General features: G+C 41.2%; 1 protein-coding gene across 1 annotated transcript; it reads left to right on the top strand.

Moving 5' to 3' along the window:
* Window positions 1-65: 65 nt before the first annotated feature.
* Window positions 66-27,999, top strand: LOC143279943 (fatty-acid amide hydrolase 1-like). The gene is made up of 18 exons (XM_076584300.1): window positions 66-312; window positions 1,630-1,842; window positions 2,625-2,744; window positions 3,681-3,737; window positions 6,448-6,537; window positions 7,113-7,184; window positions 8,096-8,157; window positions 9,373-9,579; window positions 12,340-12,380; window positions 13,587-13,711; window positions 16,074-16,199; window positions 17,748-17,848; window positions 19,047-19,143; window positions 19,825-19,868; window positions 20,929-20,968; window positions 21,752-21,863; window positions 24,297-24,445; window positions 27,536-27,999. Exons 2-18 carry the CDS (start codon window positions 1,636-1,638, stop codon window positions 27,662-27,664), a joined length of 1,779 nt encoding a protein of 592 aa, XP_076440415.1. The 5' UTR covers window positions 66-312; window positions 1,630-1,635; the 3' UTR covers window positions 27,665-27,999.

Here is a 27,999-nt window from a genome sequence, read left to right on the forward strand (position 1 = left end):
TTTAGATCAGTGGTGGCTACTGGATGAGACAAGGACAGAGCACTCTAAAACCGGGGAAACTTCGCTTTGCAAAACACCATAGTTTGAACTTTGAACACAAACAGGTTGGCCTTGGTTCCGAATGGCTACAGTTTCCCATCGCCCTCACAAGACCATTCGCTCCAGCAGTTTATGTTTTGCAAGCTTGCAGCAGTTTACAGCAGACTCCCAAGACTTCTTAACCGTTGAGTTGGAGATATCCTGACCCCGAAGTCGATCACGAGTGCACATGAGACAGGCCTAACGATCGATCACAAGTGTAGGCAGCAAAAGGTTTGTGTTTTCATGTTTGCTAAGTTCATGTTAGATTTCTAAATATGGTTTGAATAACTTTGTGTTTGAGTCTACAAGCACTTAAGGTATATGTTGCGCTTGCGTATCTTCACATTGCCTACCAGTTCATCTTTTCTTTTTCTTTTCCACTTTTTTTTCTAGTTATAACTGTAAGCTCGCACGCTCTCTCTCTCTCTCTCTCTCTGTGGTTTTTTTTTTGTGTGTGTGGTTTTTTTTTCGTTTTTGTATTTTGTTGTTGTTGTTTTTGTTTGTTTTTTTTTTTTCCTTTCTGTTCCATTTCATCTATTTGTACCATTTTGTTCTGATTTGTACCTACTATGTCACCAGAGCTTTTCAGCTAATGACATTAAACATTTCAGTGTTCAGTGTTTTTTTTTTCTCTCTCTCTCTCTCTCTCTCTCGCTCTGTGTCTCTGTCTCTCTCTCTCTCTCTCTCTCTCTCTCTCTCTCTCTCTCTCTCTCTCTCTCTCTCCACATATTGGTGCACACATCTGCCTCTATGCAGGGCACTTTTTTTTTTCTCTCATTCTCTCATTGAAATTGTGTCATTGGTGATGGAGGCCACCACATATCAATGCCAATGTTTGTGATTAAAATAAACTCTTTTTTTTCTCCTTCAGAATGGGAGTTTCAAAGCCCCATGAGCTGTAGACGGACTGCTGCATTAGGGTCTCAGAATGGTGGATGTGTTGCTTGTTTTGATGAACACTGTTTTGTTTATGTAAGGTGTGGCACAATAACATTTTGCGTTTGTGTAAGATGTGTAGTTTGTGTAAGGTGTGTTGTTTGTAAGGTGTGTAGTTTGTGTAAGGTCTGTTGTAGTGTTGTGTGTATGGTATGTTGTTTGTGTGATGTATATTATTTGTTCTGTGTAAGTGAGTTTATTTTGTGTTTGTGTACCACTACCAGTAAAGTGTTTTGCTTGTGTAAGGTGTGTTGTTTGCGTGAGGTGTGTAGTTTTGTAAGATGTGTCATTTGTGTTTGTGTGGGATGTGTAGTTTGTGTGAGGTGTGTAGTTTGTGTTTGTACAGTTCGTTTATGTTTATAAGAGGCTGTAGGAGGATTGGAGACAAGAGGGATATCACTGACAAAAATATAAATAAATAAAAGGTTGAGATGAGTGAACTCAAAATGAAAATATCAGGTGAGATTATTATAATCACTGTGCTCTCATTGTTCACTATACTAGTGTGCACTGTTGTTGACAAAAGTTGTCGTCACCATCATCATTATGATCATCATTTATTATCATTATTTTGTTTATAGTAATAAGTAAATTCATCACTTCGGTTTTCAGTGAACAATGCTGCCCATCATGTCAAGCATGGAGATCAGCTCTTCGGTCTGTCCACTGGACTGGCAGTGGAAAATCGGTGCAGCAGTTACTGTGTCTTTGGCCACAATGGCTGCCCAAAGGTACTGGTGCAATAGGAAGCTGAACAGAAAGCTGGAAAACAAACGAGAACAATGCCGGAAAAGTCTGCGACAGATTGAACAAGAATTGGAAGAGGTATGCGTTGTGTTCACTTAACTCCTTGACTGATAAAGCTCTCAAACAGTGTAGTGACACGCAGCTGGTACTTCTATTCTGTTTCATGTACATCAGTACAAGGTGTTGCATGTAATTAGCAACATGATTTTTTCCTGCTTCCAATTCTAACAACTTTTCTTACTTATCCCTTGGTCATTCATCAACATTACTTACCACATCTAGCAATTAATTCTGGATAGGGTTTGAATATATTATTTTACTAGGGTTTAATGAAAAACTGGAATCCTGAACAATGTGAGAGATGTATGTTATTACTATATATTTACTTAGTATCATTTTATGCTTTTGCCCATCATCTTACATTTTCTCTGATGATATTCACCGAGACCAAGATTCACACAGAATTGAAATGGAGAGAGGCAGGCTTTAAAATCTTAACAGAAAACTTTACCAAGGTGATGGATAAGTAAACACTGTCGCAGTTGTTGGTCATTTCAGTTATTAAGATAACATTTGTACCTGTTTCAGTCTGGCATTTCCAAACTCAAATCTTAAAATTATAATTCAGTTAAATTTTCACAGTTCACTGAATCTGAAGTCTTCTTCAAAACCTTTACTTTGTCACAAAGCCAGGTATGCCTTTTTCCTCTCTTTTCTGAGTGTGTGTGTGTGTGTGTGTGTGTTTCTTTTCATATATTTGTAAGTACAGTTGTTGTGGTTCTGCTATTTGATTGAGATAATTTTGAAAAACTGAAGAAACAGTACAAGTACATTACTTTAACGTTTGCTTTTGCTTTCAGAGAAACATGTCTACAACAGACAGGGATGCCATTTTGTCGCTGCCTCTGGCAGGTCTTCAAGGAAAACTTCAGAGTGGAGAACTGAGAGTGGAAGATGTTCTGAGAGCTTACCAGCATAAAGTGAGAGGATTGTTGATAAGTGTGATAAACCATCACAAACAACAAGCTCATCTGCTAACTTGAAGACTAAGATATACACACGCGGGAGCGCGCGCGCACACACACACACACACACACACACACACACACACACACACACATTTGTATAGCTTGTCATAGTTGACCTTTTATCAATGCGCCATTCACTCTACCATACAGCAGTTCTTGTAGAAGAAATTGCCAGCTGAATTACGTGTTTAAAAGTTTTATATATAAATCTATATCTATACCTATATATATCTATATATGTGTGTGTGTATGTATATATATATATATATATATATATATATATATATATATATATATATGTATGTATGTATGATAATCAGTCATGTCCAACTATGACCATCAGAACAGCAGAGGAAGCAACTGCTGTCTCGACTATCTGGGTTAGGACAGTCAGCATTGGGATGGTTCCCAAAGGCCAGCTACCCCTCAAGACTGCAGCACTAAGAGCCAGTGCAATCTTACCTCCTAGTCCTTCACAAATGACTAAGCTGTAAATGACTGAAATGGAGAAACCATTGATCATACAGCTCTCACTTTGAGATAGATATATATATATATATATACCTGTGCACACACACACACACGCACACACACAAACACATACACACAAGTGCGGACATGCACGCACACAGATGCACATGCACATAGAGAAATATATATACACACTTAGAATTATATGTGAGCGCATGTGTGTGCATGCACACGCACACACACACACACACACACACACACACACTTCCTGCACATATCTTTTCCAATTTAGAAAAAAAAAGGGGGGGGGGGGGGAATAACACGAAAGATTGACATTGTGCTGGACTGCAGTAAAAAATCTTTTCTTGGTTGCAACCAATGTTGGTGTTGATGAAGAAAGTGCCTTGTGGTGTGCAGGCCCTGGAGCTGAATGCCAGGATTAACTGTGTTGTGGAAAGCGTTCCAGAAGCACAGGTTTGTTAAAAAAAAAAAGATATTGAACCCTGATTATGTATTTTTAGTGCAGTATTTAGAGAGAGAAAAAATGTTGTTGCTCTTGGTAGCAGTGTTGTGTAAAAGTGATTGGCCTTTGACTTTGCATTTGGCCTTTGACTTTGTATTTTTTAAGTGACCTTTTTTTCTTTTCTTTTTAATGATGTTGGTTTTGTTGCTGTTGTCGGTGGTGGTAGTGGTGTTGCCATTTCAGGTAGAGGCTACTTTGCAAAAAATGAAATTTTTACCTTTTTGTCTCTTGTTAAAAATGTATATTTCGGCAGTGATGTATTGGGCTGGATTATTGAAATATGGCTGATTTCAGTCTTTAGTGTTGCAGCAGGAACAGAATCAAAATGGTTGCCACTCTGTGGTGATCCCGTATTGATTGTGTAAAAAAGGTTTATGAATGTATCAGATCTGATTTCTGGGATAGAGGAATGGCCGTGTGACTTTTATTAATATTTTATCAAGAACTTCCTCATTTATCAAACTCCGTTTACTATGTTTGATCCATTATATCAGTTGGAAAGCAGTTGTAGGGGAAATGTTTGTGGTGGTGTTTTTTTGTTTGTTTGTGTGTGAGTGTTTGTTTGTTTTTTAATGCTGATTTTGGATGTAGCATTTATGAGGATTAAGAAGCACTGTGACACAGTTTTGACCATGTGTGTAGAAATGGCACTGAAAGTTTCAAATCTATGCCTAAAAAGTTATTCTTAGAGCAAACGTTGTGTGTGAAGGTGATAAAAATCAGAACTACTGTGAGATTATAACGGAATGAATGTTGTTGTTTTTTTTTTGTTTTTTGATGAATTTTTTTTCATTGAATTGCATAAATCAAACAGAAACATTAGTTCTTTTGATGTCTCAGAATGAGTATGACAAAAACCTTAAATCCTCTATTTTGTCAGTGCCATTTGACTCTTACTTGTGAGTCTCCAGCTCAAGTTTTCTGCTCCTCAGTCCAGTCCTCATATGGCCCTGTGTGGTTGGCTGGACTTTAAGTAACAACAAGAGAAAGATGTCTTTCTGTTCATCCATCCTTCCGACTATCCATAGGTCCAGGCGTTATCCATCATTGACACCACACCATCCAACTGTCCATATGTCCAAGCGTTATCCATCATTGATATACGTACATTGTCCAACTGTCCATGGTCCATGCGTTATCCATCATTGATAGTAACTGTCCATATGTCCAGTCATTATCCTTCATTGATAGTACAACACCCAACTGTCTATATATCCAGGCATTATCCATCATTGATAGTACACCTTCCAATGTAGCAACGCACTCTCCCTTGGGAGAGCAGCCCAGATTTCACACAGAGAAATCTGTTGTGACAAAAAAGAGAAATACAAATACAATACTGTCCATAGGTCCAGACATTATCCATCATTGATAGTACACTGTCTGGACTTCCATACATTATCCATCATTAACGGTACACTGTCTGGACTTCCATACATTATCCATCATTAACGGTACACTGTCTGTACTTCATACATTATCCATCAATGGTGGTACACTGTACTCCATACATTATCCATCATTGATGGTACACTGTACTTCCATACATTATCCATCATTGATGGTGCACTGTCTGTACTTCCATACATTATCCATCATTGATAGTACACTGTCTGGACTTCCATACATTATCCATCATTAACGGTACACTGTCTGTACTTCCATACATTATCCATCATTAACGGTACACTGTGTGTACTTCCATACATTATCCATCATTGATGGTACACTGTCTGTACTTCCATACATTATCCATCATTGATGGTACACTGTCTGTACTTCCATACATTATCCATCATTAACGGTACACTGTCTGTACTTCCCTACATTATCCATCATTGATGGTACACTGTCTGTACTTCCATACATTATCCATCATTGATGGTACACTGTACTTCATACATTATCCATCATTGATGGTACACTGTCTGTACTTCCATACATTATCCATCATTGATGGTACACTGTCTGTACTTCATACATTATCCATCATTGATGGTACACTGTATGTACTTCCATACATTATCCATCATTAATGGTACACTGTCTGTACTCCATACATTATCCATCATTGATGGTACACTGTCTGTACTTCCATACATTATCCATCATTGATGGTACACTGTCTGTACTTCATACATTATCCATCATTGATGGTACACTGTATGTACTCCATACATTATCCATCATTGATGGTACACTGTCTGTACTTCATACATTATCCATCATTGATGGTACACTGTCTGTACTTCCATACATTATCCATCATTGATGGTACACTGTCTGTACTTCCATACATTATCCATCATTGATGGTACACTGTCTGTACTTCATACATTATCCATCATTGATGGTACACTGTCTGTACTTCCATACATTATCCATCATTGATGGTACACTGTACTTCCATACATTATCCATCGTTGATGGTACACTGTCTGTACTTCCATACATTATCCATCATTGATGGTACACTGTCTGTACTTCCATACATTATCCATCATTGATGGTACACTGTCTGTACTTCATACATTATCCATCATTGATGGTACACTGTCTGTACCTCCATACATTATCCATCATTGATGGTACACCATCCAACTGTCCCTATGTCCAAGCATTATACATCATTCACAGTACATGTGTCTTCACTGTCATCAGGAGCAAGCGGCAAGCTGTGACAGAAGTGGGGACAGGACACGACTGTTGCATGGAGTGCCGCTGAGCCTGAAAGAAAATTTGTCACTGCAGGTGAGCGGGGCCAGCCAGAGGAGAGGGGGTGGCTGGGGGAGTGGGGGCGAGGAGGGGGGGGGGAGGGGGGCCATGCAGGGGGGACTTTTGCCATAAATGCACATTCCAGCTGGCAATTACCATACTATCATTGAAATTCATTATGTTTTTCATGTTCCCATTGGGAATCTGATCACTCAGGTAGTGTTTTTTTATTTGTTTGTTAATTTGTTATTGTGGTTGTTAATGTTTTTGCTTATTCTTTCATCTTTATTGGGCGTGTTTATACCCATGTGAATGAATGCACATTCAGCAGAATCTGTAGCTGATAAAAATTGACAAACTGTAGGACAGTGTGTTTTGTTTTGTTTTTTTGTGTTTTTTTAATGTGTTATGTGAGAGAAGTGTAATTCAGATATAACGGAGTTCATATGGTGGCATCTCTTTCAGAAGGGATTCACATGTTTCCCATTAAAGAAAAAAAAATCTAATGGCATTTCTTTTTCTGCATCACATTACAATTGAACGTGCAGTTTATTACAGCCAATATGATACAAGCGAAAGTGGAAAGAGGAAGTGATGTTTATGTCTGGCAGGGTTATGACACCACAGCAGGCATGCAGATCAACGTTGGTGTTCCTTGTGAGGAAGATGCTGTGGTGGTCAAGGTAAGATGATGTGTGTTTTGTGCAGGCCTGTGTTCACTGGGCATGTGTTTGTGTGTGTGTGTGTGTGTGTGTGCGCCTGTTGAGCCGCAATCAACGCTGCACCAGCATTATCATCCAGAGCACAGCACAGCACAACTCGCATTGTTTCCTGAGACTGAAGGATGCCTTCCTGATGTGTGCATGTGCACTTTGTGTGTGTGTATATATATATGTGTGTGTGTGTGTGTGTGATTATTGTTCATCAGTTTTATCTCTGTTCACTAAGAGTGATATTAGATGAGAGTGTGTGGGTGTGTGTGTGTGTGTGTGTGTGTGTGTGTGAAAGTGTGGAACTGTATATCATTGTGTTTTAATGAATATAATTATTCTTGCATGTGTGTGTGAGTGCACAAAAAACTATAAATTAGCATTCTTGCATCTGTACACATGTGTGTGTCTGCATTTTGTGTCTTGCTTACCATGGTCCTTCCCTCAAAGTCTCAATCAAGATAGTTGTTTCAAGGTAGGTTGCTTTTGGTAAGTGGATGCAGAGTAATACAGAACTTTCCAAAGCTATCATAACACTTTCTTTTTCTTGTACCCTGTCTCCTCTCCACACTCCCCATCACCTCGTCCAATATGTGAGCTGTGAACAGACATAAAATACTTGTTACATCAGCTTACATCAGTCATTCTCAGGTTTTTGTTTGTTTTAGTTAGGTTTGTTTCGGGTGTAATGAAATACTTCTTGCATCAGTCTTTCTCAGTTTTTGTTTGTTTTATTAATTTGAGGTTTGTTTCAGTTGTAATGAAATTCTTTTACATCATTCATTCTCTGGTTTTTGTTTTGTTTCATGTCTGTTTGTTTCAGGTGTTTATGCGTTTAAAAAATTCTTTTAATTTTGTTTTTGAAATTGTACTTTTCATTACAGGTGTTTAAAAGACACGGAGCGATACCTTTTGTGAGAACCAACATCCCACAGGCAATGCTGAGGTGAGTCTTTTTTCTGTGGCTTGTGGGTGTTCGCTTGTAGATAAATTGTTTGTTTATGCACTATTTTTTCTCTTTTTGTTTTCCTCAAGGCCTGACTAAGCACATTGGGTTTCGCTGCTGGTCAGGCATCTGCTTGGTAGATGTGGTGTATGGCCTAGAGGTAACGCATCTGCCTAGGAAGTGAGAGAATCTGAGTGCACTGTATTCTGTAGAAAAATCCACTTCGATAGGAAAAACAAATAAAACTGTACGCAGGAAAAAAAATTTTTTTTAAATGGGTGGCGCTGAAGTGTAGCGACGCACTCTCCCTTGGGAGAGCAGCCCAAATTTCACACAGAGAAATCTGTTGTGATGAAAAGAAATACAAATACAATACAAAATATATGGATTTGTTGGAATGCAGTGACACCTCCTTGAGTAACTGAACTGCTGTACAGTTTGTTTTTAGGGGGGGTTTTTGTTTCGTTTTTTTTAGTCTTTAATTACAGAGCAGTTGCTGATGTTTTTTCTTGTGCAGTAAGATGGCCCATTTCTGTAGTTGTTTTGACAAAACATGTGTTTGGCCAGGATCAATAAGCAGCTTGTGTGTCCAGTACTTATCGTTTGTGCAGTGTTTCTTTGTTCTTCTTCTGTGTTTGCTGTTAAAGAAAAACTGTTGATGGAAACTTTTTTCAGGGGAAGGAGATGGTGGGAAAGTTGTGTTGGCTTTTTTTGTTTGGTTGGTTGGTTATTGTTGATGTTGTTGTTTTTTGGGGGAGGGGGGCTTGAGCTCTTTCTTTATTTGAGGTGATACAGTGGGAATGAAATAAAACTATTGCATTATCAAAAAGAAAGTTTATGTAAACTGTAGGTTATAAAACCAGACTAATTTCTGATAAAGAGTGTCCAATGTTTCAGACCCTAACTATGTCTTGAGGCACTGCGTTAATTGGAAATGACAGTGGTAAAGGGGGGAACTGAGAGAAGTAACAAGTATTATTCAGTAAAGAAAGCAAAGATGGACAGAGAAGTGAGTACAGATTCCCTGAAGAACACCCCTTGGTTGGTCTGTATGGTTGGTCTGAAACGTTGGACACTTTCCAAAAGCAAGTCTTGGTTTACAACCTATAGTTTTTTAAGTTTTTTATAACCTTTTTTTTTTTTTTTTTTTTTTTTTTTTTTTTTGGGGGGTCGACTCAGCAGTCATCTTTCATTTCATTCTGTGGTCACTTCCAGCTACACCTGTTCCAACCCCATATTCGGCGTGACGCTCAACCCCCACAACACTGACCACTGTCCAGGGGGGTCATCAGGAGGGGAGGGGGCCATTCTGGGAGGGGGGGCGTCCATCATCGGCTTGGGCACCGACGTTGGAGGCAGCGTGCGTATCCCTGCCGCCTTTTGTGGGGCCTGCGCTCTCAAACCCACCCTCGGCAGGTTCAGGTAAATGGGACTGGGGGTAAGGGAGAATGTTTGAAAAGCGCTCAGAGCTCTGACCGAGGATAGGCGGCTAGATACTTTGGATAAGTAACCATATCAGTCCGTCAGAACAGCAGGACAAAGCCACACCTCTCCCAGCCTGTTGTGCTGAGAATTTCCCCATCAGCTTTCCCTTTCTTCTTCTTCTTCTGCGTTCACTCGTATGCACACAAGTGGGCTTTTACGTGTATGACCGTTTTTACCCCGCCGTGTAGGCAGCCATACTCCGTTTTCGGGGGTGTGCATGCTGGGTATGTTCTTGTTTCCATAACCCACCGAACGCTGACATGGATTACAGGATCTTTAACGTGCGTATTTGATCTTCTGCTTGCATATACACACGAAGGGGGTTCAGGCACCAGCAGGTCTGCACATATGTTGACCTGGGAGATCGTAAAAATCTCCACCCTTTACCCACCAGGCGCCGTCACCGTGATTCGAACCCGGGACCCTCGGATTGAAAGTCCAACGCTTTAACCACTCGGCTATTGCGCCCGTCAGCTTTCCCTTTCAGTTTCTAAGGAGGGAGGAAAGTCTGTTTGGACCGGTCCATAATGCTGTCTTTTTTTGTCTTTTTCTTTTTTTCTTTTTTTTTTTTTTACTATATTGTATTGTGCAGGAAGGTGACAGAATTGTCAAGATGCTTTTCTGCCAGTACAGTGATTATGAGGGCCTGGGTTTGAATCCCAGTCTGACGGGCGCAATAGCCGTGTGGTTAAAGCGTTGGACTGTCAATCTGAGGGTCCCGGGTTCGAATCACGGTGACGGCGCCTGGTGGGTAAAGGGTGGAGATTTTTACGAACTCCCAGGTCAACATATGTGCAGACAGACCTGCTAGTGCCTGAACCCCCTTCGTGTGTATATGCAAGCAGAAGATCAAATACGCACGTTAAAGATCCTGTAATCCATGTCAGCGTTCGGTGGGTTATGGAAACAAGAACATACCCAGCATGCACACCCCCGAAAACGGAGTATGGCTGCCTACATGGCGGGGTAAAAACGGTCATACACGTAAAAGCCCACTCGTGTGCATACGAGTGAACGCAGAAGAAGAAGAAGAATCCCAGTCTTGCCTTTTCTCCTAAAGTCAACTGGAAAATCGAAGTGAGTGTTTAGTAATTCAGAAGGGGCAACAAACCAAGGTCCTGCATGCAGCACACACTTGGTGCACTGAAAAAGAACCCATGGCAACAAAAGTGTTTGTCCTCGGGCAAAATCCTGTGGAAGAAATTCAGTCTGTACACAAATATATATATATATATATATATATATGCATGCACTCAAGGCCTGACAGTGTGTTGGGTTGTGCTGCTGCTCCGGCATTTACCAAGCACACGTGGTGTCCGCACATGTGGATTTATCTGAACACAGGGTTGTCTCCTCGAGAAACTGAAACTGTGACTCGGTATTTAACCCACTGACCCCTGAACCTTGCTGAAATGAGATCAGTGGGGTACGAGTTTGAAGTGAAGTGCACTTGCTATTTTTTGGTGTAGATATCGATGATGTAATTGATCTTGCTGAACTAAAGCAGTGCAATCACAAGAGGAGGGAGTAGAGATTAAGAACAGTGACTGACACCCTGACCTGAAAGTTCTGTGTTATCTCAGTGAGGTGACAGTCCTTCCTTGACAAGCTTCAGTCAAAAGGGTTAAAGGGCATCTGGCCTAGTTAAGATTTGGTGTTTGGTCATGCTTTTTGTCTCTCACTTTGATGATAAAAACATTTGCTTTTTCTGTAGGTAATTTTAAACAAGCAGAATAGCAGCAGTAGAAATAATGTGGTCCATCTGCTTTACCAGTGGTTTTTATTTTGAGGAGAAAGCTGACTGAGAATGGGGAGAAAAAAAAGTGAGCAAGCTGAAAATGTTGTGCCTCAGTCATACAATTCACCGTTCTTTTTAATTATCTGAAACCATTTTGAGTGGAACACATTCAATCAGTCTTGTAAAATATTATCTGTGTATAAATTTTTGCGCACATGGTGGGCCTTTTTTTTGTCTTTTTGTGACTTTTTTTTCTTTTTTTAATTGAAATATGAATGCAGTTATTGTGGACATAATCTTCAGGCATGATGTTTACACCTGAAATTAGGTTTGGGTGAACATGCAAACATTAATGTTGTGGTGTGGGAGTTGAAATGTGACTAGTTGTTAATGAAAAAAATAAAATTCCCTGTCAAATGTTTGTTCTGTCTTGTTAACCCTTTGAGCCCTGACCACCGCTTTACCGGTGGTAGAGAAAAATGACATAATGCCTAGCCACCGGTTGAGCGGTGCGTAAACACTTGTGTCGTGTTTTACTATTGGTTGACTTATATTGAAGAGCCAATCAGAAAAACCATAATATTCTGACATCAGCGAACGTAGTACCAACATGGCCGCGCCTTTTCACTGTATTTTGTGCATGTGCTTTGGATAAAAAAGATCGATTTCAATATAAGTCAACCATTAGCAGAACACGACACAAGTGTTTACGCACCGCTCAACCGGTGGCTAGGCATTATGTCATTTTTCTCTACCACCGGTAAAGCGGTGGTCAGGGCACTCTTTTTATATCTGCCGTGACACATTAAATACCAATTATTTTCAATTTTGGCTCAGGAGCTCAGGCAGAAGGGTTAAAATTGCTCAGGAACTCAGGGCTCAAAGGGTTAATGAAATAAAGGTTCATATTTCTGCTTTGCATAGTCTGCGTTTTAATTACTAATCATTTCATTTTTCAGCAAAATTGGATCATACTCTGTGAACAAAGGAAAGACGATAGGTATGTCTGTTAATTTTTTTGTTGCTTGTTCATACGCATTATTTGTTTTTATTCAACTAGAGAGGCCATATCATCTGGTCTTAGAAAAAAAAGTTGTGTGTGTGTGTGTGTTCATGTGCGTGTGTGTGTGTGTGTGTGCCCTCTGCTCTACTGTTCTACCAGTGTGTGATGTGTGGTGTGGGGGTGGTGATGTGTGGTGTGGGGGTGATGATGTGTGGTGTGGGTGTGTGATGTGTGGTGTGGGGATGATGATGTGTGGTGTGGGTGTGTGATGTGTGGTGTGGGGGTGATGATGTGTGGTGTGGGGGTGTGATGTGTGGTGTGGTGATTTGTGGTGTGGGGGTGATGATGTGTGGTGTGGGGGTGATGATGTGTGGTGTGGGGGTGATGATGTGTGGTGTGGGGGTGACGATGTGTGGTCTGGGTGTGTGATGTGTGGTGTGGGGGTGATGATGTGTGGTGTGGGTGTGTGATGTGTGGTGTGGGGGTGATGATGTGTGGTGTGGGGGTGTGTAATGTGTGGTGTGGGGGTGTGTAATGTGTGGTGTGGGGATGATGATGCGTGGTGAGGGGGGTTGTGGTGTTGGGGTGATGGCCGTAGTGTGAAGGTGATGGTGTGGTGGTGGTGTGGTGTGAAGGTGATGGTGTGGTGGTGGTGTGGTGTGAAGGTGATGGTGTGGTGGTGGTGATGGTGGTGTGGTGTGAAGGTGATGGTGTGGTGGTGGTGATGGTGGTGTGGTGTGAAGGTGATGGTGTGGGGGTGGTGATGGTGGTGTGGTGTGAAGGTGATGGTGTGGTGGTGGTGATGGTGGTGTGGTGTGAAGGTGATGGTGTGGTGGTGGTGATGGTGGTGTGGTGTGAAGGTGATGGTGTGGGGGTGGTGATGGTGGTGTGGTGTGAAGGTGATGGTGTGGTGGTGGTGATGGTGGTGTGGTGTGAAGGTGATGGTGTGGTGATGGTGGTGTGGTGTGAAGGTGATGGTGTGGGGGTGGTGATGGTGGTGTGGTGTGATGGTGTGGTGATGGTGGTGTGGTGTGATGGTGTGGTGGTGGTGTGGTGTGAAGGTGATGGTGTGGTGGTGGTGTGGTGTGATGGGGTGGTGGTGGTGTGGTGTGGTGGTGGTGTGGTGTGAAGGTGATGGTGTGGGGGTGGTGATGGTGGTGTGGGGTGATGGTGTGGGGGTGGTGATGATGTGGGGGTGGACAGTTTCAGGCGTGGTGGGCCCCATGGCACGGGACGTGGACAGTCTGGTGGTGATGACCAGAGTGATGGCCTCCCCTGACATGTGGGAACTGGACCCTGCCCTGCCCCCTCTGCCCTTCCAGGAACAGGTGTGTGTGTGTGTCTGTGTATGTATGTGTCTGTACATGTGTGTCTGTGCATGTGTGTGTCTGTCTGTGTGTGTCTGTGTGTGCTCTGCCCTTCCAGAAACAGGTAGGTGTGTCTGTGTCTCTTTGTGTGTCTGTGTCTCTTTGTGTGTCTGTGCGTGTGTGCATGTGTGTGTGTGTCTGTGTGTGTGTCTGTGTGTGTGTCTGTGCTCTGCCCTTCCAGGAACAGGTAGGTATGTCTGTGTGTCTCCGTGTGTGTGTGTGTGTGTGTGTGTGCTCTGCCCTTCCAGGAACAGGTAGGTGTGTCTGTGGATGGATGGGTGGGTGGATGTCTGTAGGTGGGTGTGTCTGTGCGTATGTCTGTGTGTATGACTGTGTGTTCTGCCATTCCTGGAACAGGTGTGTGTGTGTGTGTGTGTGTGCTCTGCCACCTCTGCCCTTCCAGAAACGTGTCTGTGGGCGCAGGATGGGTGGATGTCTGTACGTGGGTGTGTGTGTGTGGTTGAGTGTGTGTCTGTGTGTGGGTGTGTGTATGTGGTTGAGTGTGTGTCTGTGTGTGGGTGTGTGTATGTGGTTGAGTGTGTGGGTGTGTGTACGTGGTTGAGTGTGTGTCTGTGTGTGGGTGTGTGTACATGGTCGAGTGTGTGTCTGTGTGTGGGTGTGTGTACGTGGTTGAGTGTGTGTCTGTGTGTGGGTGGGTGTACGTGGTTGAGTGTGTGTCTGTGTGTGGGTGTGTGTACGTGGTTGAGTGTGTGTCTGTGTGTGGGTGTGTGTATGTGGTTGAGTGTGTGGGTGTGTGTACGTGGTTGAGTGTGTGGGTGTGTGTATGTGTGTCTGTGTGTGGGTGTGTGTATGTGGTTGAGTGTGTGTCTGTGTGTGGGTGTGTGTATGTGGTTGAGTGTGTGTCTGTGTGTGGGTGTGTGTATGTGGTTGAGTGTGTGTCTGTGTGTGGGTGTGTGTATGTGGTTGAGTGTGTGTCTGTGTGTGGGTGTGTGTATGTGGTTGAGTGTGTGTCTGTGTGTGGGTGTGTGTATGTGGTTGAGTGTGTGTCTGTGTGTGGGTGTGTGTATGTGGTTGAGTGTGTGTCTGTGTGTGGGTGTGTGTATGTGGTTGAGTGTGTATCTGTGTGTGGGTGTGTGTATGTGGTTGAGTGTGTGTCTGTGTGTGGGTGTGTGTATGTGGTTGAGTGTGTGTCTGTGTGTGGGTGTGTGTGTACGTGGTTGAGTGTGTGTCTGTGTGTGGGTGTGTGTGTACGTGGTTGAGTGTGTGTCTGTGTGTGGGTGTGCGTACTCTGTCTCCTCTGTCCTTCCAGAAACTGGTGTGTGTGTGTGTGTGTGTATGTGTGGAGGGAGGGACAAGGAGAGAGAGGAGTTGCTGGAGGGTTGGTAAATGGCTTTTAAGGTACTACTTATGTATGTGTATACATATGTTTGTTTGCCTGTGTGTTTGTTGGTAGGCATATTTGTGTGCACATCTTTGTGGGTGTGGATTTACATGTGCACATGTGTGTCTATAATAGGGTAAGTTATGTGTGCTCTCTCTCAACTGTGTGCATGTGTGTTTTTAGAACATAGTATGCCGTCAGTATCAGCCAATTGCAATGATGGAAGTTACTGGTTTTCTTGAAAAATCAAATGAATTAGAATTTCACTACAGAGTTAAATCATTTACATGTTCAGAATCCTTTCAGTGATTCTGTTTCATAAATATCTTAATCTCATTTTTTTTGTCAAAACAATCAATTATTTTTATTATGTTTCAATTTTCTGCAGCAGTTGGTACCAGGTGTTTTCAAAGGGACCAAAAAAAATAAGTGTGTGCAAAATGAGTGTCTCTTCTTAATCCAGGTTTTGAATCATAATTCTGAATCATGCAACAATTAGTAAAGTTATTTCTTCCTTCAGAGACAAGACACAGATGTGCACATAAGCGTGTTATTTCTTTCTCTCATAGAGTCTCTTATAGGAGAACTTCCCTCCCTCTCTCTCTCTCTCTCTCTCTCTCTCTCTCTCTCTCTCTCTGCCTCTGTCTTTGCCTCCCTCTCTCTCACTCTTTCATACACACACACACACACACACACACACACACACACACACACACACACACACACACACACACACACACACACACACACACACACACACATTTGCCAATAAACAAGCACACATACACATGCTCATGCACATACATGTATCTTTGATCCTAAAGTCATCGCCAACATGCACATACAAAACACACACACACACACACACACGCGCGCGCGCACACGATATTGACGTGCACCCTACATAAACGCTAACAAAACGCAGTGCCAAAGCCGACATGCTCACCACATTACTGTGCATGCAGAGTACCACTGTTCCAGCTGCTGACCAGTAGCCACAAGCTGAGGATTGGCTACTACACGTGGGACGGAAACCTTCACCCTGTCCCTGTGGTGTGTCGGGCGGTCAGAGAGGCCAAAGCGGCCCTTGAAGCGCTGGGACATACGGTCAGTGGACCATTCTTTTTTTTCTTTTCTTTTTTCTCTCTTTAACTTTTTTAAAATCTTTTTTTGCAAAGACTTATAAACAGTATACATAAAACAGATAGCAAGCTTGTTTATACTTGAGAAACTATGTTTTCCTGGGGGAAAAAGTTTGAATGCTGGGAAGAGTTTCTGTGTAGCATTTTTTTGTGAATGTAATAGATTAAATAAACTGAAATTTAGATAAGAAGCTCTTCAGTTTCTTCAGGGTTTTTTTTATAGTATGTGTTAACCACATAAGAATTCACATTACTCTGATTTGATAAATATGTTTCCAAGTGTTTGTCAGTGTCTTGTGCATGATGTGTTTGTGCTTGCCATGAAACGGTTCTAGTAAGACGGTGACTTTCTTTTCCACACTCTGCTGATTCTGAAAGTGCTGTACTGCTCTAATACAAGAAGAATTTTGTGAATACCAGGACATGCAGTACACAGCAAGGATGTATCAACACAGCTGTGCCTCAGGCAGCAGACAAGACATCCCCCAACTGCCCCCTTTTTACAGAATCTGCATCGCTGAAAAAACACCATTTAATGATTACGCTTTTTCCATTTTTTTTGTTCCATGACTCAGAAAAGTACAGTAGTATTCTGCTGTTAGTTATCCTGCCTATACGCATCCGCTTAAAGTGTAGTCTTGTGGATAAGACGATAAAAACGAGGTCCCATGTGCAGCGTACACTTTGCGCATGTAAAAGAACCCACGACAACAAAAAGTCTGGTCCCTGGCAAAGTTCTGTTGAAAAACCCACTTTGGTAGTAAAACAAATACACTTGCGATCAGAAAAAAGAAAAAGTGTATGTGGGTGACACTGCATTGTGGCAACATGCTCTCCCCGATGAGAAAAGTGTGAATTTCACCTCTGTTGTGACAAAAAGTGGCAAACTACACCACAATACATTTCAACACATCAGCAGACAGAAGGAGATGGCCCATCAGAAACCCTTCCCCATTGCCACATGCTTAGTTACTAACTTCCTCATTTAATTACGCATACTTAACCGTGGCCCACTAGTACAGACTCCGGCAGGGGTCTGACATTCCTGTCCTGTGCAAACTACTATCCGCCTATGCGGAGAAGACGAAAGTAGCTATGGCCGATAACCTCCTGGAAGTAGGTAACCTCCCCTTTGCCCCCCTGACTAGCGCCCTCTTTTTTCCGGCAGCCATTATGACTCCTGTTCCTGTACTCTTCATACAGCTAAGTTTTTTTTTCGTATTTTCTGTCTGTCCTCATTTTGCAGCAGTCTATTTATTTTCCCCAGAAAAAAAAAAATCTTCCTTTCTTCCCTCTTGTTTTTCCATAAAAAGCATGCTGGGTTATGCTGCTGGTCAGGCATCTGCTTAGGAGATGTGGTGTAGCGTATAAGGATTTGTCTGAATGCAGTGATGTCTCCTCTTAGCAATTGAATTGAACTGAACTGAACTGTTTTTCTGTGATGATTTTTTTGCTGTCTCAGTTTTCATGTAGTAATGTGAGTGTGTGTGTGTGTGTGTGTGTGTGTGTGCAGGTTGTAGAGTTCCACCCCCCTGACTATGCTGAGGTGTACGGTGATCTGTATGTAGGCACAATGATCGGTGCTGATCAAGGACGCACTTTAGGAACTGCAGTGTATGTTGAATTAGAAGCTGTTGTCTTGTTTGTGTGTGTGTGTTGTGTGTGTGTGGTCTTCAGTTTTACACCTTTCCACTTTAAGTGATATTAGAATGTGTGAGAGTGTGTTTTTGAGTATGTCTGTATTAAAGAGAATGTGTATGTGTGTGTGTGTGTGTTAGTGTGCGTGTGAGTGAGTATGTGTATGTCAGACTAAGTGTATGTGTGAGACAGAGACAAGAGAGGATGTGTTTGTTCATGTATTTATGTTTTCCTATTTTTCTATCTTTCTGATACCATATTGGTTGCCGTTGGTGAATGTTCCTAATATCCAGTATCGGGTCAGTGGTCGTCTTCATTAATGTCATAGTCTCGGAACTTAGTGGTACACATAACAAAACGAGAAAAAAAACAAAAACAACAAAACCCTCTTTCACAGCAGGAAAAAATACCATGATACAGTTGTGTTTCATACTTGGACACAGTGCTGCTGAACACTCTGCTGTTGCACTCCTATCATATCTTGTCTTTCTTTTTTTTTTTTTTTGTCTTTTTTTTTTTTGTCTTGCAAGAAATAGGTATGACCCAAACCCTACTATCCTGTATGCATTTCCCCCGCCTCAGAGAAAAAAGATCATCACTTTCATGGGTTGCACTGCACCACAGTAATGCGCTCACCCTGAGGAGAGCAGCCCAAATTGTGCACAAAGAAATTTGTTGTGACAAAAAAACAAAACAAAAAAAAAAGTATTCAAAACGTAATACAATATCACTAGTTCATTTCTGAAACAAAGCAAAATGAAAAAAATTAAGAAACACAAAAAAAAAGAGTACAAATTTACTATGTAGAGTTTGAAGTTAAGATATTACGAGATAGACATTTTAGGGGTTTTATGTGTGTCGGATAAGGGTTTTTATGTGTGTGTGTAATGGGCAGTTTTGTGTGTGTGATAAGTGGTTTTATGCATGTGATAGGGTTTTTTTGTGTGTGTGTATGTGATAAGGGGTTTTGTGTGTAATGAGGGGTTTTATGTGGGTGTGATAAGGGTATTTATATGTGTGTGTGTGTGTGTGTGTAATAAGGGGTTTTATGTGGGTTTGGTAAAGTTTTTTATGTGTGCCATTAGGGTTTTTATGTGGGTGTTATAAGGGGCTTTATGTGTGTGTGTGTGTAATAAGGGGTTTTATGTGTGTGTGTGTTTTTATGTGATGACAGGAAGGATGACTACAAGGATGTTGGAATAAGAATTGCGTCTTTGAGCAGCCTCCCTCGATGGCTGATCTCTCTTCTGGCAAAAATCGTACAGATTAAGGTTGGACGCTTTGGAAGGTTCATTCAAAAGTGTATATGTGTGCACATTTGTGTGTGTGTTTGTGTGTGTGCGTGTCTCTCTCTCTCTCTCTCTCTCTCTCTTTCTCTCTCTCTCTTTATATATATATATATTTTTTTTTTTTTTTTTTTTTTTTTTTTTATATAATATATATACAGATACATATATAAGGTAGCGGTTGGGATTTTTGCCTATAAATAGTGTGCAGAGGAAAGAGGAGGGAGGAGGAATTTTGTTTGATGCCCCGTCACACATATAGGTGATTGTAGGCATTTTGTTTTGAGTATCGATCTTTTACATCTGTATGTTATTGTTGAGGAGAGAGGTAGGGGGAAGGGGGGAAATAAATGGTGAGATGTGGGCAACTGGGTAGATGTGCAGAGGAAAGTAACTGGCTTGATTATTGCCGAAAGATCGAATTCAAAATGCCTTTCTGCGATCAAGACAGGCTTCTTGTTGTTGTTGTTGGTGGTGGCGGTGGTGGTGGTACTGTTTAATACTTGAACAGTTTCCTTCACATTGTCTGCTAGTCATATACAACATTGAAAGTAATCTTATACCCAGTTCTTGAATTGTGGTATTCAAAATGCCTGTTACACTGCACACTATTGAATATAATCCATCCTCTTCTTCCACCCACTCCCCACCCTCCATTTCTCACAGGAGCCAGTTCTCAGCAGAGCTATGCTACATATGAAGAAAGAAGGGTGAGTCATTCTGGAACTGTTTGTCTGCATGTGCAGCTGCTCATCTCTTGTCTTGGGGTCTGTCTGTCTGTCTGTCTCTGCTTTCACCCGCTCAGTTAACCTGCAGTCACTGACATCTCCAGCAACAAGACAGAAAGCATACTGTCACATTCAATTTCTTTCAAAGATTTAAGACAGTTGGGGTCACACACTCGCACACACACACACACACACACACACACACACACACACACACACACACACACACACACACACACACACACACACGCATGCACGCACGCACAACAGTTGGGGTCACACACACACACACACACACATATGTATATTTGTTGTGGATGTGAAAATCTTTTCACTTTATGTAAAAAATATTTTTTTAAATTTTCACTCTACCATATACACATTCGCTCAAAAAGTAGTCTTGTGGATAAGACATTTATATTTTTGCATTCTGCCACCAACGTTCTAAAAAAAAAATTTTCTTTGAATAGAACTGGTGATTTTAAATAGAACTAATGACTGTTAACGAGAATTTTATTTCTATGATATCTTACAGATCACACAAGCCTCAGTTTGCATGGATTATTTCAAACTGTCATAATCATGGAAGAAGAAGACAAAAATGACTGCAGGATTCTTCAAAGACAAAAAATTAAAGTTTATAAAAAAAAAACCTTTTTGGTGGTAGATGAATCAAAACAGAAAGTAGTGAGATGTCATCACCCTTTTCTCACATAGGCTCTCCTATTCACACTGTCCTCTTCTCATCACTTGACAACGGGCCTATGGTTCGAAACGTCGTATCCCACACATTAAAGAGGGTTCATCTACCACCAAAAAGGTGTTTATAAACTTTAGTTTTTTGTCATAATCATGATTGTGATCAGTGAATTGTGCCAGGTCTTCTTTTTTTTTTTAAGGCTGCTGGGTAGGGGATGAGTGGGTGGAATTCTTTGTTTGTATCAACACATTTTTGGTCCCTTTTTTTTTATCGCTGTTGTTATAAAGTCAGCTCTTTTCTTCTTCCTGCTGAAATTCAGTTTTGGATTGTTCTTTTCCTCAGGAGTGCATTTTCGTGGTTCCAACAGGCTGCAGAAATATTGGTGAGTGTGAATGTGTGTGCCAGTGTGTGTGTGTGTGTGCATGTGCATCCATGTGTGTGTAGCTGCTTAATTATCTCTGTATAGGTGCCAATGGTGTTTGTGTATGTGTGTGTGTCAGTTGTGGAACAATGAGTGACAGGTTATGTCAGCTCACAAACTGTTTTATGGTGGTTTCATTTTGTTTCAGTGTTAATTGATCTCATCTGTCTGGACAATTTCTTTGATTGGTGGCCAGTTATATCTTCTCTGAAGTGTCATGTGGATGTGTTTTATTAACTGTATGCGTAAACCCTAAACATCAAACCAGTTCTTGTGATGGTGTGCTGTCCAAATGAACCAGGAAATGAAAGACTTGAATGCTGTCGTTGTTACTGACAGTTTGTATATTCTGCTCAACGCTTGGCTTACATCCAAGATTGACATAAGCTGAGAGTTGGGCCAGCAGCAAAGTAAAGCTGTATGATCAGTGGTTTCTCCACTGCTTTGGGGATTTATTTACCGCTTAGTCTTTTGTGAAGGACTATGACTCAGAGTAAGAGGCAACATTGCACTGGTTCTCAGCTGCAGCCAAAGGGGCTGGTTGGCCTTTGGGGACCATCCCAGCACGGACAGTCTTAAAGCCCTCTTGGCCGATAGTTTGGGGGTGTAACTTGGGCAAGACACTCTCCACAACAACAATCAAATTCTAGCCCAGGTAGTCGGGACAGCAGGTGCCTCCTCTGCTGTTCTGATGGTCATAGTCGAACATGATTATCATAGCGTGTACGTGCTGTGCATTGACAGAACTACAGGAGAAGGTTTGTGAAGGAGTGGAAGAGACTGGAGCTGGATGCAGTCATATGTCCAGTGTTCCCCTGTCCGGCCCCCAAAACTGCTCACGTCGGCTTTCTCACCAGTGAGTTTTGATGTCTGTGTATTTGTGAATGTGTATGATTTTCCTTCCCAGTAAAAATTCTATTATATTTGTGTTTGTATATGATTTCTGATTCATGTTTATACCCTTTATGTATTGTCCCCCCAGTGATCCTTTTGACCCCAATTCACTTGTAGATAAAGAAATATTCAGTTCTGTTCTGTTCTGTTCTGTTCTGTATGTCTTCTTTTTCTTCTCTCACGACTCTGTGAAGAGTCAATGGGCACACCGCACAGAATAACTGTTCACCAGATTCCTCCATGTCTGTTGGTTGCTTGTCTTCTTCTTCATCTTCTGCATTCACTCGTATGCACACGAGTGGGCTTTTACGTGTATGACCGTTTTTACCACGCCATGTAGGCAGCCATACTCCGTTTTCGGGGGGGTGCATGCTGGGTACGTTCTTGTTTCCATAACCCACCGAACGCTGACATGGATTACAGGATCTTTAACATGCGTATTTGATCTTCTGCTTGCATATACACACGAAGGGGGTTCAGGCACTAGCAGGTCTGCACATATGTTGACCTGGGAGATCGTAAAAATCTCCACCCTTTACCCAGCAGGCGCCGTCACCATGATTCGAACCCGGGACCCTCAGATTGACAGTCCAATGCTTTAACCACTCGGCTATTGCGCCCGTCAGGTTGCTTGTCAAAGCCTGGGTCTCTGCAAATGGTTCTCCTGTCCATTCTCAAATGTTTTCAGTCCATTGTGTGTGTGTGTGTGTGTGCAAATGTGTCATTTAATATATGTCCACCTGTTGTGTTTTTGTTTGTCTCAGCGTTTGTTTTTTGTTTTGTGTGTGTCAATGTGTATGTATTTGTTCTTCTGAGAGTATACCTTCGTTCCCAAATGCATGTGTGTTTGTTTTTGAGCCTGTATGCACAGATAAAAAAAAGACAAACTATTATCCTATTTTGTTTTCTTTTGAGTGCACTTAAAACATATTCTTTTGTTTTTGATTAATACTGAAAATAATGTGCTATGAGCTGGTTGAATTACTTAACGTATATAGATAAACAGTTTGACAAATAGAATCACATGAATATATGGCCTTTCCAACATCCCACCAGAATAACTTTAGTCATGTTTTATAGTCACTGTGGTGTTGATTTCCATGTCAGTTTTGTTGTTGTTGTTGTTTACTATTTTCTGTGATTTTTCTTCAGTTTTTCACTCGTTCTTTCTTATTGTCATCATATCATCATCATTAGTCATTGTCAAAACCTTTGTTATGATTATCATGTTATTGTTGTAATATTATCAAGATCAGCAGACTCAGGGTATAATTTTACTGATGTAATGCTATTGACAGTGGCAGGCTCAGGATATTATGCACTGTTGTATATGTGTTGTTTTAGAAAGGCGCTTAAGAGCCCAGTACATTGGGAGTTTGCACCATGCAAGTACTATCTATAATTATCATAAAACGAGAGCGCCAAAGAATCGATAGACAGACAGAAAATATGAAGAAAAAAAAACGTAGCCGTATGAAGAGCACAGGAGCAGGAGTCAAGATGGCTGCCGGAAAAAGAGGGCGCTAGTCAGGGATGCACAGGGGAGGTAACCTACTTCGGGAGGTTATGGGCCGTAGCTACTTTCGTTTTCTCCGCATAGGCGGGTAGTAGTTTGCACAGGACAGGAATCAGACCCCTGCCGGAGTCTGCTCTAGTGGGTCATGGTAAGTATGTTACTTAAACGTAATTTTAGGAAGAAAATTTCCTTTTATTGACTCACTTGTGTAAACAAAGTGAGTCTATGTTTTAACCCGGTGTTTGGTTGTCTGTGTGTGTGTGTGTCCGTGTGTCTGTGTGTCCGTGGTAAACTTTAACATTGACATTTTCTCTGCAAATACTTTGGCATAAAAATAGGAAAAGTTCAGTTCTTTCCAGTCATCTTGTTTAAAACAATATTGCACCAGGGCACAAAAAAAATTTAAAAAAGAAGCCTAATTATATGCAAACTGCATTTACTGTTATATTTATATTTTTTGTATTCTCTAAACTTGGCACTTTGACCTCTTATTCTGACACAACAACAAGAGGAGTCATTATTATCATTTTTTGTTCAAACAGGAACTTCTTTTACTAAGCATGGAATTTTTATTTATTTTGCAAACGTTTTGGTGCAGATAGTAAAAAAGGGAAATTACTCTGTAATTAATGCTAGGGGACTTAATTTATCACAAGTGAGTCTTGAAGGCCTTGCCTCTCTTGTTATTATTATTATCATTGACAGTGGCAGGCTCAGGATATTATGCACTATTGTATGTGTGTTGTTTCATGAAAGGTGCTTAGAGCCCAGTACATGGAGAGTTTGCACCATGCAAGTACTATCTATAATTATCATCATTATTAATATTGTTATTAATATGTTTACTATTATTATTATTATTATTATTGTCATTGACAGCGGCAGGCTCAGGGAGCTGCCTGTATAATCTGGTGAACTTCCCGGCGGGAGCATTACCTGTTACCAAGGTGACGCCTCAGGATGTGGCTGATGTCAACAACCCCAAGCTCTATCAGGCTAAAACCAGGCTGGAGACATTCCTGAAAAACGTAAATGTTTGTGTGTGTGTGTGTGTGTGTGTGTGTCAGTGTTTGTGTGTGGCCTCCGTCACATTCAAGTCCATGGAGCACATGTGTTCTTTTTTCTTCATTTTTTTGTTGTTGTTTTTTTCCTTTCATTTTTGTATGTGCGTGTAAGAGTGCTCTACTCTGGCTCTCTTCACTGGATGGGGAAAAAAACAAACAGTAATAGACAAGAACAGAAACCAGTAAGTAATAGACTTAAGTAATAGACTGAAGAACAGAAACCAGTAAGTAATTGACAGAAGAACAGAAACCAGTAAGCAATAGACTTAAGTACAGAAACCAGTAAAGTAACAGACTTAAGAACAGAAACCAGTAAGTAATAGACTGAAGAACAGAAACCAGTAAGCAATAGACTGAAGAACAGAAACCAGTAAAGTAACAGACTTAAGTACAGAAACCAGTAAAGTAACAGACTTAAGTACAGAAACCAGTAAAGTAACAGACTTAAGTACAGAAACCAGTAAGTAATAGACTTAAGTACAGAAACCAGTAAAGTAACAGACTTAAAAACAGAAACCAGTAAGTAATAGACTGAAGAACAGAAACCAGTAAGCAACAGACTTAAGTACAGAAACCAGTAAAGTAACAGACTTAAGTACAGAAACCAGTAAAGTAACAGACTTAAGTACAGAAACCAGTAAGTAATAGACTGAAGAACAGAAACCAGTAAAGTAACAGACTGAAGAACAGAAACCAGTAAGCAATAGACTGAAGAACAGAAACCAGTAAGCAATAGACTTAAGTACAGAAACCAGTAAAGTAACAGACTTAAAAACAGAAACCAGTAAGTAATAGACTGAAGAACAGAAACCAGTAAGCAATAGACTTAAGTACAGAAACCAGTAAAGTAACAGACTTAAGAACAGAAACCAGTAAGTAATAGACTTAAGTTCAGAAACCAGTAAAGTAACAGACTGAAGAACAGAAAGTAGTAAGGAAACAAAGACTAGTAAAGACCATCCATACCAATTCATTGTGCGTTTACATGATGACAGACCATTTTTGTGATCTGTGATAATGTCTGGCTGAGTGCTTGCACATGTCAGGTTTTTGGAAGGTAGAGATTGTTTGAGTTTGAACAGAAAGGGGACATGTCAGTGGGTCACCACCGACTGTACGTGTGGTTTGGAAGGGTGGAAAGTTAGGTGGTTTTGTGTCAGTGAGTGTGAGGATGGACAGTAGGGGAGTTAACAGCTTAGTTTTGGGGGGTTTTGGTGGGTTTTTTTGGGTTTTTTTTTCATTTTCAGGCTTGTTTCCAATCGTATATCTGCCAGATACTGGCATGGATTTCAGGATGATTAATTAGTATATTTTGTCAGTGCATGTATGTACACAATAGGGAGTGTTTTTTTGTTTGTTTTGTTTTGTTGTTGTTTTTGTTTTGTGTCTGTGTGTGGTTTTTTTTTGGGGGGGGTATTTTTTTCAGGCTTAGCACTATCCTTAGATGTTCCAAATACTGACATGGTTTCTGGGATGTTTAACATGCATATTTGGTCAATGCATGTATGGACACAAAAGGGATTTAGTTGTTTTTGTTGTTGTTGTTGTTTTTCAGTCTTACCACAAACCTTAAACCTACCAAATACTGACATGGATTCCAGGAAGTTTAACATGCATATTAGGTCACTGCCTGCATTTACATTCAATAGAAGCGAAGGGGCATTGGGAGAGCACAGATAATGGACATGTCAGAACCCCCAAACCCCCTTGTCTTGCTGTTGTGCCTCTTCATATGATACCTAGCTGACTTACCTTCCTTCCATGCCATACGCAACATCTGGACTTGTTGTTTCTCTCATTCTCTCTCGCCTTGACTACTGTAACTCTCTATTGTCTGGTTTGCCTGCTTCATCCATTCAGTCCCTTCAGCGCATACAAAACTCTGCTGCCCGACTCGTCCTCAGAAAGAAAAGATCTGAGCACATCACTCCTCTTTTGCAACATCTTCACTGGCTCCCTGTCTCACACCGAATAAAGTACAAGATCAGCACTCTATGTTATAGATGTATTCACAAAACTGCCCCTTCCTATCTCTGCGTCTGCCTTCACCTCTGCACTCCATCTCGCTCACTACGATCGGTTTTGGATCCACACTGTTTACGCATACCCAGATTCAAACACTCTGCTGTTGGACGCCGTTCTTTCTCTGTCTCAGGACCTTGCGATTGGAGTCTCCACACTCGGCTCTTTCAAGTCTGGCCTTAAAACCCACCTCTTCCCAAAATAGCCTCCCTTGCCTGCCCTTCCTTGTCTTTAGTTTCTACAGTTTTAGAGTTATGCATGCATGTGAATGACTGGTGCGAAAGCGCTTTGATTTGTCTCTGCACAAGATTCAGTGCTATATAAATACCATTATTATTATTATTATACTTTGCATTCTTTACCCGCTGTCGTTTTCAGATTGCCATGATGGTCAGTGCAATAAACTTTGGTCAGGTTGTAAACGGTCAATTTTTTATTGTCTACAAAACTGCGTACATTTCCTTCCTCCTTTCAGGCCTAATTTCTGCTGCATTGGTCAGGAAACTTGCTCAGTGCTGTGAAAGCCATGTCTCTGAAAAGACACAAACTTGCCACAGGCATTTAAGTGGGTGGGAAATGGAAACTGAAGTCACCCTGAGAACCCATAGTATACTGGTACATGTCATTCAAAAAAACAAAAAAACAAAAAAAAACAAAAAAAAGATGGCTCTCCACTGTAGTGACATGCTCTCCCTTGGGAGAGCAGCCCAAATTTCACACAGAGAAATTTGTTGTGACAAATAGAAGTACACTGCAGTGAAATACAGTACAAATTACAATACAATACAATACTATACTATACTATATTATACTATACTACACTATACTATACCATACTACAATACAATACAATGCAATTACAATAAAGTCCAGAACAATACAATACATGATCCTTGAGGGTACTGAGCTGATCAAAGTATGTATTGTTTTGGTCATTGGAATGAGTGTGTGCATGTTTATCTGTCGTACATTTTGGTCCATGTTTCAGAGATTTCACATGTGTAATTTTTCCCCCCCTTTTTTTCTACACAGAGTTGTGACACAGAGCAGAGTGTGGGTCTGCCAGTGGCAGTGCAATGTGTCACGCTGCCCTTCAAAGAGGAGCTGTGTCTTCGTCTGATGAGAGAACTGGAGACGGCTCTGGGCTACAGCAGTCTGTGATTGGTCAAAGTGTATCAAGGTTCTGAAATGTGTGTGCATGTGCGTGCAAAGGCCGGTGAGCCGTTTTAGATGATAGTTTCATTTGCTGTCAATTTCAACACAAAGAATGAGATCACAGACGGACATGGAGTGTGACAGAGTGTGCAACAGTCAAGGGTGCTATTTATTGTTCCATGTTTCAGCTGATCCTCCGAAAGCGCAAACAATTGAAAGACTAAACTTTCGTTGATTGACCAGTTTTCTGGATGTGATTGAAATTTAGGGATATATCTTGTTGGTTTGTGTTTCTGTTTGTGACTGGAAAGCCATCAGAGTGGGAAAGTGTATGACACAAA

This window comes from Babylonia areolata, chromosome 3 (genome assembly GCF_041734735.1).
Source record: "Babylonia areolata isolate BAREFJ2019XMU chromosome 3, ASM4173473v1, whole genome shotgun sequence".
Taxonomy (NCBI): domain Eukaryota; kingdom Metazoa; phylum Mollusca; class Gastropoda; order Neogastropoda; family Buccinidae; genus Babylonia; species Babylonia areolata.